Consider the following 15,616-nt stretch of genomic DNA (forward strand, 5'->3'; position numbering starts at 1 on the left):
AAGAGAAGATCTTGGGTGCCCTTCCCGCCCGGACCTTTGTTAACAGTTCGGCGGGAGAAATAGTACCACCCAAGAAGGGAGAGTTTGAGGGTGTAAGAGGCTCGGAAGAGGGAGAGAGAATAGGGGATGGCGCAAATCTGGCAATAGATTAGGAATCCAATAATGATCCTGATCGAGTTGGGGTAGACCTGGGTGATCCTGAGCCCCCAATAGTTCAGGATCTCAGACAAGGCTGGAGGAATTGGAAGACGGAGCCTTGCGACCAGCTGCTCTCTATAGATGGCTACAAAGCCGGAGGGAGGTCGGCTAGCTCGGTCGTTAGGCTCGGCAACCCTCAAATCAAAGGCCGGAGGAATAGAAAAGGACCCGACCAACTCGGCCACTGTCTCGGGTGAGAGAGTGACTTCCTGTTGATCGGGATGACCATAGTCAAATCCGGGATCATCCCCCTGCTCGGAAGCAGGGGTCCCCTCGGAGGAGTCCCTGTCCTCCCCAACTCCTCCCTGGGCTCCGCCAGGAGAGTCATGTGGGGACTTGGGGGAAGGGATGGAAGTGGCCTGCTGCTCGATGAAGGCGTCGAACTCGGCCGCCTCCTCCAGGACTCGGGCAGAAGGAGAGTGGGCAGATGGAGAACTCATAATATCAATGGGCTCGAACAGGTCAGGAATGGGGAAATGAGGATTAGAGGCAGAAGAAGAAGAGAGAGGGAAATGAGGACGAAGACGAGGAAGAAATGAGGATTCTGGCGGCTCTGCGACGGGCCAGAATTTGGGATGCGATGGAGGTAACGCCGGAGCGATCCGACATAAAACGCAGAATGTGGCAGGAGAGTGCGGAAGAAGAAGGAAAAGGACTCACTGATGACTGGAAAGATGGGGGAATCGCCGGAATCTGGGCACTGGAAGCCGGAAGCCTTGTTACTGGAAATTGAAAATGCATGAAGGAAGGAGAAAATGGCAAATAGAGTCGAGTGAAATCTGATGACCCTTATTTATAGGGGGAGGAATAGGGGGAAAACGGTTGCTTGAAATTGAACCGTCCCCATGTGAACGCATTTAAGAACGGTACGGAGACTGAAGAGACGCGACAACTGAAAGGACAGGGACGCAGCTTTTCAGTGATAGCACTGTGCCAGAGGTGACCCTGGCAGAGTGGTGCGCAGCGCTGGTCTCCCACGTAGCAGAGGTATAGATTAGGTCTGTCTGGAAGCCTAAGCTAATCTAGGGGGCTAGTGCGGAGGCCTCGTCCTGGGCCTAGACACATGGCAGCCCAGGAAGGGAAGAGTTAGGCCTGGACCCCAAGCCCCGGACAACCGTCCTGGGACACACCGCCACTAGGGCTCCGAAAGGGTCCAGGGAACAATCCCGCAGAGGGCGGGGAGAATCCCCCTCAGCGTGGGATTGAGGTCATACCAGGCAAGTCCCGAGATGTACGGAGGTCGGACTCTTGAGCAGGTATAAATGGTAACGCACACCAACTACACAAGGTACGCTCACTATTGGCAAATTGCTCTCGGCTGCTTTATTTCCCGTGAACTTCACTCACCGGAAAACTAACTTGACCGTCGGAGTGCCCTCGGGGACCACCTCGGGGCTCCTCGGTTAGTCTCCCAAGAGACCACTTCCTGTTTGCTTTGCAGGGTTGGACTAGTTCTCCTCATCAGCACGTCGAGCTCATCAGGTCAGCTCGGTCCGGGGAAGCTCAGTGCTTCTCCATAATCTAAAAATTTCTAGTTGTAATTGCTTAAACTTAAAGGACCATAAAGATCGAAACTCAAAATATTAGGCAGTTGAGTAATATTATGAGAAAATTCAGATGGATTAGCATGATTTGCATTCTTAAAAAAAGTAATAATATTGATCAACAACAAGAAGTCTTACAATTCATTCCTCTTCATTCTTCAATTATTGAATCAAAGCATAGAAACTGAATCAGGAAAAAAGAAAGCATAGAAATTGAATAAAGTTCGGCAAATGTTATCTTCCACTTTGTTGGATCTTCGTAGTGTAATAGAGCTAAGCATGGCCACCTCATGTTGCTGCTGAATAATATGTGAACTTTTACTTGCGGAGGAATCTCTCAAACCAGTAAGAGGAGAGCTTACGGAATCTTTTTAAGGTACTATAGTCTACATAATTGATTCCAAAACGGACACTATGTGAGGACCCGGAATTTTTTTTATTTTATTTTATCGAATATTAGTAGTTTGTTTAAATATTTATTTACTCATTTTTCTCCAAATTATTTATTTCGATCATTTAAAATCCATTTATATGGAACGACGCCTCTTTTATATTTTTAAAAGCGTTTTGTTGGAAAAATTCACTCTTCGAAAACTCGTTTAGTTCGGAACAACGAGTGCACGGTTTTCGAGACTATATTTGAATCGAGAGTGTATTAATATTGGAGAATTAAGAACGATCAATAATAGATTAAGAAAGGATAATTGAGGAATTAATACTCAATTCACGTGAGGACTCGTAAAATTATTATTTTTAAACCCCTAATTTTGGCTCAATTAATTATCTATTTGGATTTTTGCTCAAATATTATTTTCTATCCTTATTAGATCTAAATATATGGTTTTATAGTTTCGTTATATTTTTAAAGTGTCTCGTTTCAAAAATTATTTTCTTAGAAGTTTGTTTAGTGAAAAGTGAAAACGTGTCTGAAAACTTTAGCCAATTAGGAGTACAATAAGCTCAAAAATTTAAGACATATACAATAGTCCTAAAATAGGCAATTTTAGGTTTAAATATTGAAGTGATAGTTAGTGGTAAGATTGTTATAAGAATTTCTCAAAGGTTTCAATTTTTATTGCGCGTAAATTAGAAATACGTGTTTCACGTGCGCGCTTAATTGAGGGACTTTGGACAATTATTTTGGGACAATTAAGAATGAATAATATTTATATAAATGTAAGTGTCCTAGAGGTTTAGTGCACTAGTGCAACAAACGTAAGAGAAATCGAACACAAAACGCACGCGTAGGGTACTAGTTATAATTGATTTGACGTATTAAAAGATTTGACGTCAAGCGTCTTTCGTACGCAAAGGCTTCAGAACCGCATTTCATTTCATTTCATTTCTTCTGCTGCAACGGACGGCTAGCAGCTGCAAGGGACAACCGAAACTTCACCATTTCTTTCTTTCAAAACTCATCCAAATCCTTACCAAAACTTCCATAGATTCTCACCAAACTTCACATTCATTTAGCTTTTCACTTGGACAACAACTTAGCTGCAAAAGGAAGGAGCTATCCACGGTTTTTTCAAGCTTCAAAGGGCCGAAAAATCTGCCCAAACCAGCCATCAAAGTAGGTAGTAATCAAGCACCTTAAACTTGTCTTATGGAAGTTGATCTATGCATTTGAGTTGGAATCTTCACTTTAGTAGCTTGTATTGTTGGAAATGTGGGCTCTATGAACTCCCACTTTGGGTTGATAGCTGTGATGATGTTTGATGATGGTTTTATTGCTGAATTAGAGCTTAAGGAAGTAGATTAAAGGTGTATTGTGGCCAGAAACGTTGTTGAACTCTTGAAGCAAAAAGTTCCCATTTTACCCCTGTTCTGTTCGGTCACTTTAATGCAGAAATTTGAGGATTTAATGGCTTGATTGTGTTGTTTATATGTTGTAGTAGTTGTGTAAAAATTTTCATTGAAAAATACTGAGTTTTGGTGGGTCAAACGAATTTATTTCAAAAACTAGTAATCTGGAAAACGGTTTCGCCGTAATCCAGACCAGTGTTTGTATTTCATCCATAACTCCGTACTTCGACATCGAAATCAAGTGCCGTTAGCGGCATTTGAAACTAGACGTTTCCATGTTTCCAACGGTGTATAATGCACATTCTGGTTTTAGGTGTGTGAGCCACACCATTCATCTGAAGTCGGCTGTCCTGTTTCTCCGTTCTGCCGAAATGATTTGATGATACTGCAACTTGAGGCTTGATTTTGAACCCGTTGCATGCTGAAACTTAAAACGATTTCTTCTGTGAAGTTGTAGCCCTATGAATTTATTTTCTAACACTATCAACCATTTCCAATTCCGAGTTAAATTGAGGGAGTTATGATCAATACACGGCAACTGCCTCGTTTTTGAAAACCTTAGCTTTGGACAGATTGCCTTAAGGATTTTCCAAACTTTGGTTGATTGATTAACCACCTTTATGAAGGTATTTTACAACAAAATTTGATAGAGAGATACCTTTCATATAGGACTATTATACTGCAAAATTTGGTATCAATCCAAGTCCGTTTCGACACTTAACTAAAGGTCCAAAGTCGGAACCAAATCTGGAAATTTGTTAACAGTCTTGAAATTTACCCAACTTTGAGCTACCATATCTTGGTGCTCGAAACTCCGATTCTTGATCCGCTTGTTCCTCTCTAAACCTTACTTGCACCTCTAATTGATCTACAAATTTCAAGGGCTTCTTTGCAACGAGTGAATTCTGCTGAATTTTCAAAGTTAGCGAAAAACCAACCCCGGCTCAATCCTGGGTGATTTGGAACAGCAACTTTAAGCTCATTTTTGAACACCTTCCACTTAGATTCATGGAAAAGTGTCTTCTAAGAACTTTTAGTACTTTGGAAGAGGTTTCCAACGGTACCAAGTTTTCCAATTTTCGACATGTGAAATCTGAGATGCGATTTTTTTTCAAAATATCGTATCAAAACTGAAATTTTCTGAATTTCAAGGAAATGGAGTTTTTCAAGTATTCCTTATTCCTTCGATAATACTTGAACGTTTATGCTTGATTTCCAAGATAACAAAACTCGATTACTCTTGTACATTAAGAAACTCCACTTGAACCTCGATTTACTAGTAATTGAGGTTCATTTTCATGAAATTTTCCCAGATTGTACTAGTGCACAATCTTCCTTGATAATTGGGATGTGTGAATGATAATTCACTATTAAATGCTCAGGCGCTCAAGAGGACCTTCCAGAGGATCTCACGGGAGACGCCTAAACCATCATTTGAACTCGCTACTTGAATCACTGTGAGTGTCAAGTGCATGAACTTGTTGTTAAGTGGTTATCTGTTTCTTATCCGTTATGTAAATTTGAAATTTTGAGACGAGGATGTACTTTATCGCACTCGTTCTCTTTCAAATGAAATTATATTCGAATTTTGCTATGTGAATTCGTATCCAACTTGTACATGGTAATGTGGATGTGATTTGTACTTGTGATTCGTATATGTGATCCGTATTTGTGATTCCTATTTGGAATCGTCGATTTGAGCGTTGCTCATCGACTTATATTCGTATTTGTATTCATATTCGGGGGACGCCCAAAACTCGTTGGCTAACTTTGCGAATCGAGCCAGCATGGGCTTGGTTGATAAGCTTAGCAAACCATGAGATATTCGTAGAGCATGATCTGTTGGAGAGATCTTGCTCGGCATTACTCGTGCAGTATTGCCATGATATACTCGAATATTATCAAAAACTTTGATGAGCGGGCCCGGTAAGGGGGTGTAACGGTGATGGGATTCGAAGAAAAGTGGTGTATCTACGGATTTGATACTTATGTGGTTGACGGAGTGTCAACGTGAGATGTGATCAAGACTTCGACTCGACTACGTGGAATTTAGCTCCTGAGAGCTACAGTATCCTTGAATTGTTTCTGTTTATTTTTCCTATTCGAAATGTGAATTATTTGAATTTGATAGCCTTACCTACAATGTAATTGTTGTTGCTACTTGGATTATGTGTTTGCATGTGTGTTTTCTTGGCCTCACTGAGTATTGGCTCATCCTATTAGTTTGTTTTCCTTAACAGGTTGGATTGGAAGATTTTGGTAAAGCCGACTAAATTATACTTTTGATTGGAATCGGGGCTGTAAATGTGTAGTCGACTTTTAATGGTTGCATTTTGGAACTTGATGTATCTTTTGTGGACATGATGTAAGATTTAAATATTTAGTTAAGGAAGCGACTTTTCTTTATTTTGACTCATAGTATTTGGTATGTATCGTTAAGTTCGATTTGATTTGTCTTGAGTCCTGGCGAGAGCTGGGCAGGCGTCCCGCGGATACCCTTGGGTTCGCCCTTGGGAGAAGTGGGGGGCGGCGTCACACACTATATCCAGCACTCCACTCAAAATTGTCAATAATTGCCCATCCATAGTATGCCATCACTCTAACGCCGTTTCTACATTTATATAAAACAGAAAAAATGAACAAAGGTTAGAGAAATAAAGCCATTAATGTGTTCAAAATATAAAGTTTAATTAACTTGACCAAACAATTTGTTTCATGATTTTCATTGACGTATTTGAAGATACTCACTTGATTGCTTTTCGAACATACTGAAGGTGCTGATAGTAGTATCGGATTCTAAAGCTGTCTTGAAGAGCTTGCTTAAGTGGTAATGTGGGATTGTTTACGTCATCAACCCCTGAATTACATAAAAGAAGAAGAAGAAGAGAGCACAAGAGAAGAGTATCGTAACTAAGAGAACACATTAATAAAATTATATATATATACACATATATATATATATTAAAAGGAGGAGGAGAAGAAGAAAAGTGCTGAGAGGTACCATTTTCTGTAATGTAAATGATTGGATCTTTGTATTTTGTTTTCACATAGAGAAGGAGATCCCAAATCCCTTTAGGATAAATATGAAGCCAACTTGAAGCAGCCTGCATAGGCAATTTCGAAATTTGCATGGAATTATACAAAATATTTTCAAAATATCAATTGATTTATTAAAATTCAACAGTTGGAACTTGGAAGACATAATATAATTGTACGCTATTAAAACATTTGAATTACCTGTGCGCCAATGAGCTTCCCATTGCGGCTCTCTGACATTATAGTGCGCAAAATTAGTTATTCAAAATTTAATAATAAAAATAAATAATGAATAAATTTCTGGCAAAATGTTTGCAAAATTCGAAGCTATATATCCTGCAAGCTGAAGTAAACTCACCTGTAACGTTAACTTGCGGGTCTGTGCTATAGCTTAAATTCACCTTATTTGGAGGAGTTGTAACATGGGCAGCATAACTAGCTGTGTAGTAATTTAATCCAAGAAAATCATATGACCCTATCAGTTCTTTAGATTGCTTTGGTGTAAATTTGGGAAGTCGGTCGCGGACCAGAATTCTCATTGAAGCGGGATAATCACCATATACCAAAGGGTTCATAAACCTGTAACACATGCCAATAGAAAATAGGTGTCAATATCTAGCCAAGGTAATCATTGAATGTAGTGTTTTATTGAATAGGTGGTCGCTATGTAGGCATGCACTTGTTTTTGGCTAGCCCTGTTTACGCGGACGGACACCACTCCAAAATTTATTCATAGAACGCAATTTTACAAGAGGAGGACTAGACGTTTCCTCATGTTGAATATAAAAATTTTAAGAAACCTTGATCTTTCTAACAGAAAGCATTCCTAATATTACACGAGAATATTAATTTGTGTACGCGGGGCATTTCTATAGGTAAGTGTTAAAATGGGGACTAATACATGAAGTTAACATCCTACATAATTATAGTATGTGGCTATCTAATTTGTAACGATAGTGAAAATAAAGATTATTCCAGACTTCAAAAACTCTTTGCCATGCAGTAACTAGTTTAGCAAGCAAGTGATAAATTGGTCTTCAGTAAGAGAGTTTTGAGGTGTTATTACCAACAAAAACAATATAATTTGGATGCTTGGACCATTGGGTGCAGGCTGCGCACCAAAGAGACTTTTACATTGAAAGATTAGGTATCCATTGGAAAGACGTTAAAGTAAAAAAAAAAATAATAATAATAAATTGCCAAGTGAAGCTTTAAAATTGGAAGTTAGATGCTTGGACAAAATCATGTTGAACTAGTACAACTTAATTGTATTTAAGCCGAGAGAGCCTTCGATTTCCTAAAGCCTCAATGAGGGTCCGAAAAATTTCTTATTTTTTTTTAAAGGACTTTTTTTTTTTTTTCCTTTTCTGAAAGGCCATTTATATACATACTTTTTTAGCAATCTTCTTCATCAAACGTTTATTGGCACACTTACCATCCAAACATGAAATCAAGGGCACGAATGGCTGCTCGTTGATCAAGAGGTGAATTTGAAAATGGCACCATCCATGCAGTGACTAGTGTAATCCCAATTTGTCCTTTTTGGCGAGCCTAAAACATATGCACAATTCAATTAGTAATAGTAATTATGGAACTCAATATTGATTACGATCAAATTCTATGTTAGATTGAATTAGAAGTGCAACAATAACCTGATACACTCTCCTGTATAATTTAACTACATCAGCATGAGCCAAAAGTTGGTGGTGTGCCACCAAGTAGGGTTCTGTCCCTGAATTTCCACCGGTGCAGTTATTATTCATCCAAGCAGAACATCGACCAGGGGCAAAGGTTCCACTATCATAACCATTTGAACTAAAGGTCCAAGGTTCATTGAATGTGATCCAATCTTTCACTCGATCACCAAACCTCGCAAACAATAGATTTGCGTAGTCATGAAAATCCTTTCTGGAAAGTATAAAACGTCATCAAATCCAAAAGCCAAAAGCATCTTGACTCGTACAGTACATAGAACACTATCATTTGATTGCATAAATGATTTCTTGGGCTGAATTTGATAGAATAGGGCAAGTGAAGGTTGTCTTCTATTTGGTTCCAACCAGTTGTTATATTTGCTATAATATTTAGTATGCGCAGAATCATGTTTTGCTATACTGGATATATGTGGAATAAACAAAATAAGCTAAATTGTGTTATGTATGTCTATTTTTGCTCCTTTTTTGTTTTCCTTTTTTTTTTTGGAAAATAAACTATTTTGTGCTGTATATGTTGCTTGTTATCACTTCTAGACTAAATTATCACCCATGTTTAGAGTTCATTAATATCAATTAGGTTGTGATAGTAGTATTATAGGAAGAGGGATCTTGACTTACATAATTTTAGGACTCAAGAAGCTTCCATACTCTTCATCTAAGGCTTGGGGCAAGTCCCAGTGAAAAATTGTCACAACTGGCTTTAAACCTGTGCATTTCAAATTTCAAAGATGTTGAATTAGATGATGAACACAACCAAATGATCAAGATCATATGGTCTTAAAAAGCATTGGATTTTTATATACCATAAGCTAGAATTTCGTCTATGAGCTTATTGTAGTACTCAATTCCTTTCTCATTTATGCCTTTGCTAATCTTGCCATCTGCAAATCATTGTATAGCTTAGTAACAATATAATATATTCCATATTGGGTAAAATGGGTAGATAATAAGCCGTCGCTAGATAAAGGTTTACATAGTGAGGCCTTACAAGGTATTACTCTAGGCCAAGAAATTGAGAAGCGATAAGAATCTGCATTCATTTCCTTCAAGAGTTTGATATCCTCCTGTCACATGAGAAAGATAGCATTGTAGACGTAGTTCAATTTTTTTTTTTGTGGCAATGATTGTAGTCAACGTAAATAAACAAAAATAACTGAATTTTCTTTTTTTTTTTTAATAAGGTATATTTTTTGCGGGGCTTGTTGATTTTTGTGCCCTATTTTTCCATGTATGATATTTTAGCTTTACTATTAACTTATTTGAGCAAAAAGATTTGGTTTGCATTACCTTATATCGATGGTAGGAGTCTGCTGCCACATCTCCGTTACTACCATTTGAAATTTTACCTGTAGTTTCAGATTGGAGTTGGTCAGACTAGGCTATTAGTTTTGATAATTTGTTTTGGGCAACAATTTATTGGGATATGCTGAAAAAATTGGAGAAGGAAGAGTGGTAGTGCGAAACTTAATAGCATAGACCTGATTAATAATTAATAGGATAGATGGACCAATATATTAATAGCAATATTAAATTCTCAAAGTATATGTTTTTCATGTAAATAACTTGCCCAAAATTAAATGCCTTTAAGCCCTTGGCATTTGCACAGTATTTAATCTATATCCTTGACCAAATTTGGTCATTTGAAGTATTAGAAGTGGTTCACATCTGAGCAAACTATATATGTGACCTAGTGTAAAAGGTTAAACATAAACCACTAACCCATAATGCTTAAATCAAATTTTAATCACTTAGATGTGATTAAGTAATCTAACTCCTATTTGACCACTGAGAAAACAAGTTGAACCACTATCAAACAGTGTCGTTAAGATCAGAGAAAATATGGGGTGGATCAAAATGATTGTTGACCATTATGTATATGTATGGATCTTTCAATTCTGTTAAGCAATGTATATATTCTGAAGTGATGAAGATCTGTAAATCAAAATGACTGTAAACCTGGGAATTTGTGAGTGAAAACATCCCAGTTGCTTGGACCTTTGCCATCAATGTTCCAAGCGCCTTCAACCTGTAAAAAAAAAATTGAGAAAGTCTTAATTATTCTCAGCGTTGCAATATTTGAATCCTTATTTCACTTCTAAACTTTTAGGAATGCTTACGGAGGAGGGAAAAAAACAAAAGAAGGAGAAAGATAATCAGAACTTTTTAGAGATAATTTAGTGATGGTAACGTTGTCCGATCGATGATTCCCTCTCTTACTTTCCAATACGCAAAAATTTAATAATTAACAAAAAAAATGAGGTACTATAACTAAATAGGACGAGATAAAATGAAGATTGAGAAAAATTATGCTTTGACCTCTTAAGCATAACAAATATTATAGAACATCTAGGAATGAGAAGCATAACTGACTTAATGGGAACGAAAGCTAGAGTCTAGCATTACAATAATGACCTATTGAATGAGCACCTGAACTACATGTATACTACATATAAATAGATCGCGAACCTGATAAGCAGAAGATGCAGCCCCAAAGATGAACCCTTTGGGAAAACTGCTCCGGTTGAGTACATCTATACCAAAGCTTGGAGATAAGGGGACAGCACTGCGATCAATTTTATTTAAGGCACGAGCACTTGGAAATACTCCGCGGTGTTGGGCATTTGCTGCAAGCAAATTAAAACTAACTAGAAGTGCAGCAAGAAGGAGATGCCCAAGGAATTCCATGGCTTGTTTTAGTGTTGCAAATTGCTAGACGAGCATAAGCTATATATATAGGGAAGAAGGAGTGAGTTTCCTTCTAGGATGGAATTTCGTTGGATTGGACTCTGTTATGAACCATAGTTTTCTCGTGTTCATTAATGCACGTTCAGGTTCAAGCACATGCAAAATCATGCTCGTGTTCCGGGAATACATGGGAATCTTCGATGCAAGAAGATTAGGTCAACATATATTTGTAGAATAAAATAGTTTTTTTTTTCAAAATTTATTTCAGTTTCAAAATTTTATGCCAAATGACCATGTAATGTTTTCTGTTTGAAAAGTTCGATATATATGATCCTCAAACACTAAATTTTCTGTTATAATGCTCAAGATATTGTTAAACATAGTTTCTTGTTCTTTTTATTTTCTCTTATTTTTTGTCGAAGTTTTTTCTTTTCTATTACTTTTGGTAGAAGGTATACTTTTAACATTCAGATTTCTAGAGGAAAATATATAATTCTTCTCTTAATTTCTTTTTATTTTCGAAAAGATTAAGGTGAAAGGGAAATTACCTGATTCCAAGCCAAAGTTAACGTTTTTGCACCAAAAAAATGAAAAATCTTAAGGACATAGTAGAACGTTTTTGCATTAAGACTCTGTAAATTCTTTTGCATCTTGAATTTGGATATCAATATTATTCTTTTGTGAAAAATGAGTAGCTTTTTTGTACAAGAATCAAGATTTACAAAGTGTTGAAAAAATGTATCAACATATAAGAGGCTGGCTAATTATGTTTTTTAATTTACAAATGATGACGAACAGATGTATTCATCGAAAGAAGCAGAGGGCTGTGCGGAGGGGTTTGAACTGTCCTCAAATTTAAACAGCTATTCTAATTTTAAACTCGTCTCAACAAACACTTGAAAATGGGGCCTGTTTGGAACTTGAGTTTTTTAGGAGTTTGTCTAAAACTTTACTGTAGTGCACTGTAGAAGTTTTTGAAAAAATTTTGTAAAAGTTTTTGTAAGGTGAATTTTTTTTCCTTTTTTTTCTTTCTTTCTCTTTCTTTTTCCTTTTTTTTTTCTTTCTTTTTTTTTTCTTTCTCTTTCTTTTTCTTTTCTTTCCTCTCTTTCTTCTTCTTCTTCTTCCTTCACGCTCCCGCCACCCCTCCCCTTCCTCTTCTCCTTTCCTCTACATTTCCCCCGCCAGCCCCCTTCCCCCTCCCCCTCCACTCTGCACGCCACCCCCTCCTCCCGCCAGCCCTTCCCCCTCTGCCCCTTCCCCCTCCCCTCTGCACGCCACCCCCTCCCTCGCCTGCCCTTCCCTTCCCCCGCTGCTGCGCCACCCCTCCCTTTCCCCTTTTCCTCTCCTCTGCATTTTTCCCGCCAGCCCCCTTCCCCCTCCCCCTCCACTCTGCATGCCACCCCCTCCCCCCGCCAGCCCCCTTCCCCCTCCCCCTCCACTCTGCATGCCACCCCCTCCCCCCGCCAGCCCTTCCCCCTCTACCCCTTCCCCCTCCCCTCTGCACGCCACCCCCTCTGCCCCGCCACCCCCCTCCCGTTTCCCCCTTCCCTGTTCCTCTTCCCGTTTCCCATTTCCCGCCACCCCCCTTCCCTATTCCCCTGTTCCCCCGTCACCGAGGAAAGTAACTGCTGCTGCTGCATAGGTTGGGGGAATTTGGCCAGGGAGGGGAGGGAAGGAGAGAGGGAGGGAGAAAGGAAGGGAAAAAAATTTGGGAACGCCGGCGCCGGAAACGGCAGCGGAGGTGGTGGCCAGCGATGAAGGTACGGTGGATGGGGTGGGGGAAAAAGAAGAAGAAAGATAGAAGTTTTTTGAGTATTAGATATTTGAAGTGTGTAGGTTAAAAAATTTGATAAGTTTTTTTGAGTTCCTGTAGCTAAAGTTGTTAAAAAACTTGTAGCTAAAAAACTTGGCCAAAAAACTCACTTCCAAACAGGCCCGTATTGTGTTATATACTTAAGTTTAAATACATCAAAGTTTTCTTTGCCCCTTAAAGTATATTTCTAGATACAGTTGAATTTTCTAGCCTTGATATTCTATGGTTTGTATGGATTAGGTGTTTTTAATGGTATTTTGAAAAATTACACTAGTGTTGTATTTGAAAACTTTCCACTGCATATGAATGGTATGGATTAGGTGTTTTTAATGATACCTTGAAAAATATATTATAGTGTTGTATTTGAAAAACTTTTCACCATAGATGAATCATATGGATTAGGTGTTTTTGAAAAATTATAATGTAGTATTTATTTGAAAAATTCTCTACTATAGATGGGTTATATAAATTAGGTGGTTTGGAGGTATTTTTAAAAAATTACACTATAGCATTATATTTAAAAAATTTTCCATTGTAAATGGGTCGTATAAATTATGTGCATTTTGGAGATGTATTCTATTGTGATTTTTATTGGAGTATTTTTTTGTGAGAACCCGAAAATTTTCTTATTTTTATAAAATATTACCGGGTTATTTAAATAATTATTCACTCATTTTTTCAGAATTATTTATTTCGACCATTTTAAATCCATTTAGATGGAACAACATCTCTTTTATGTTTTTAAAGTGTTTTGTTGGAAAATTCACTTTTCAAAAAATTCGTCTAGTTTGGAACAACGAGTGCACATTTTTCGAGGCTATACTTGAATCGGGAGTGTATTAATATTGGACAATTAAGAATGATTAATAGTAGATTAAGAAAAGTTAATTGAGGAATTAATACTCGACTCATGTAAGAACTCACAAATTTACCTATTTTAAACTCCTATTACGAGCTTATTTAATTATTTATTTGGCCAATGGCTCCGAATATTATTTTCTATCCTTATTAGACATAAATACATGGAATTATAGTTTCATTATATTTTTAAAGTGACTTATTTCAAAAATTAATTTTTGGAAGCTCGTTTAGTGAAAATAGTGAAAACTTGTGTGGAAATTTTAATCGATCGAGGGTACAATAAGTTAGAAAAATTGGAGACTTGTACAATGGTTTTAAAATAGGTAATTTTATGTTTAAGTACTCAAGTGATAGTAATTAGTACTATCGTTATAAAAATTTCTTGGAGGTCTCGCATTATCGCGCTTAATTTGGAAATGCGCATTTTTACGTGCGCGATTAATTGAGGAATTTTAGATTATTAGTTTAGACTATTAATAATGAATAATATTAGTGTAAATGAAAGTACATTAGAGGTTTAGGACACTAGTGAAACGAACTCGAAAGGAATTGAGCACGAAGCACGCGTGTACGCGCACTATCCTTAGTTGACTTTTGGAGTATTTTGGGCCACACATTATTGAGTTCCTCATGGGTGCATCACACTAGATCAAAACCCTTCAATTCCTCAACTAAAGTGGCGTGCAACATCTCTTCTTTTCCCTCCATTTCAGCCGTGCATCTCAAAGAGCAAGAACCAAACTTGCTTCATCAATTTTCCTTCATCATTTCTTCACCAAATCTTCTCTAAATCACCCCAAAATTTAACTACACTTAACTAATCACTTGGAGAGCACTTTGAACTAGGAAAGGAGGTTGCTCTCACGGTTTTTCTTTGGCTCAAGAAGGCCGAAAATTTCTGCCTTAAACATCTAGTGAAGTAAGTGACGATCCAGCCTTAAAATCTTGATTTATGGAAGTTCTATTGCACATATAAGCTCATGCATGTAAGTGGGTAGCTTTATTTATGTTGGATTTTGGTGTGTGGGCTCTATGAACTCCCACTTTGGTTGATGAACTGATTTGGTGGTTGATGATGATAATTATGTTGGTTTAGTTTTTAAATTAGTCGTATAATGTTGGGTTATTGTTAGAAACCCTAAGATGGTGCAATGACCAAAAGTGACCATTTTGCCCCTGCCTTGTTCAAGCACTTTAATGCCAAATTTTGAGGTTCTAATGGTTTGTTTATATTGTTTACATGTTATATTGGTTGTGTAAAAAGTTTCATTGAAAAGTAACATGATTTGATCGCCCAAATGTCAGAAATTTGAAAGCTTGAAAATCTGGAATTTGAATCCCGTCACTGCCCAGGCAGTCTTCTTGTTTCGGCCATAACTTGTTGCTCCGATGTCGGAATCAAGTGCCGTTTGTGGCACTGGAACCTAGACATTCCTAGCTTTCCATTGGTATAAAATGCATGTCCTGGTTCTACTTGAGCTGGCCAAACTATTCATTTGAAATCCACTGTCCTGTTTCGTTGCTTCCTGGAAGGCAGCTCATGAGCTGCAACTTAATGCTCACGAACGAGCTTGTTATGGACTGATTTTGAGAATGGTTTCTTCTGAGAAAATGTAGCCTTATGCGTCTATTTTCCAATGCCACTAACCACGCTCAATTCTGAGTTGAATTGAGTGATTTATGATCAAAACTCGAATCTGGTCTGGTGAAGGAATACCTTACATTTGGACAGATTTGAACTAGCAATGATTTGGGACTTGTTATCCGAAATTTCTTGGTGTAAATCACCTATCAAATGTACCTTGGACATATTTTAGATATTATCTACTGGAATGAATCATGTTTGAGTCGTTTCTTGGCCAAATGTTTGGAAAACGGCAAAACGGAAGCTCAAAGACAGCTTAGTCTTCGAACTTCTTGCGATTTCAACGGTTTTGTTAACCGACTTCCCGTTCATA

The 15,616-nt window shown here is 37.9% G+C and overlaps 1 protein-coding gene across 1 annotated transcript; it reads right to left on the bottom strand.

Annotated features, from left to right (window-relative positions):
* Positions 1–5,919: 5,919 nt before the first annotated feature.
* Positions 5,920–10,984, bottom strand: LOC113695592 (beta-glucosidase 12-like). The gene is made up of 13 exons (XM_072084569.1): positions 10,766–10,984; positions 10,256–10,325; positions 9,587–9,645; positions 9,288–9,363; positions 9,103–9,180; positions 8,918–9,005; positions 8,237–8,492; positions 8,020–8,135; positions 6,939–7,163; positions 6,786–6,813; positions 6,550–6,652; positions 6,297–6,405; positions 5,920–6,159 (listed from the first exon to the last, which is right to left on the bottom strand). Exons 1-13 carry the CDS (start codon positions 10,982–10,984, stop codon positions 6,081–6,083), a joined length of 1,506 nt encoding a protein of 501 aa, XP_071940670.1. The 3' UTR covers positions 5,920–6,080.
* Between the last annotated feature and the right edge of the window lie 4,632 nt (positions 10,985–15,616).

Source organism: Coffea arabica, chromosome 1c (genome assembly GCF_036785885.1).
Source record: "Coffea arabica cultivar ET-39 chromosome 1c, Coffea Arabica ET-39 HiFi, whole genome shotgun sequence".
Classification (NCBI taxonomy): domain Eukaryota; kingdom Viridiplantae; phylum Streptophyta; class Magnoliopsida; order Gentianales; family Rubiaceae; genus Coffea; species Coffea arabica.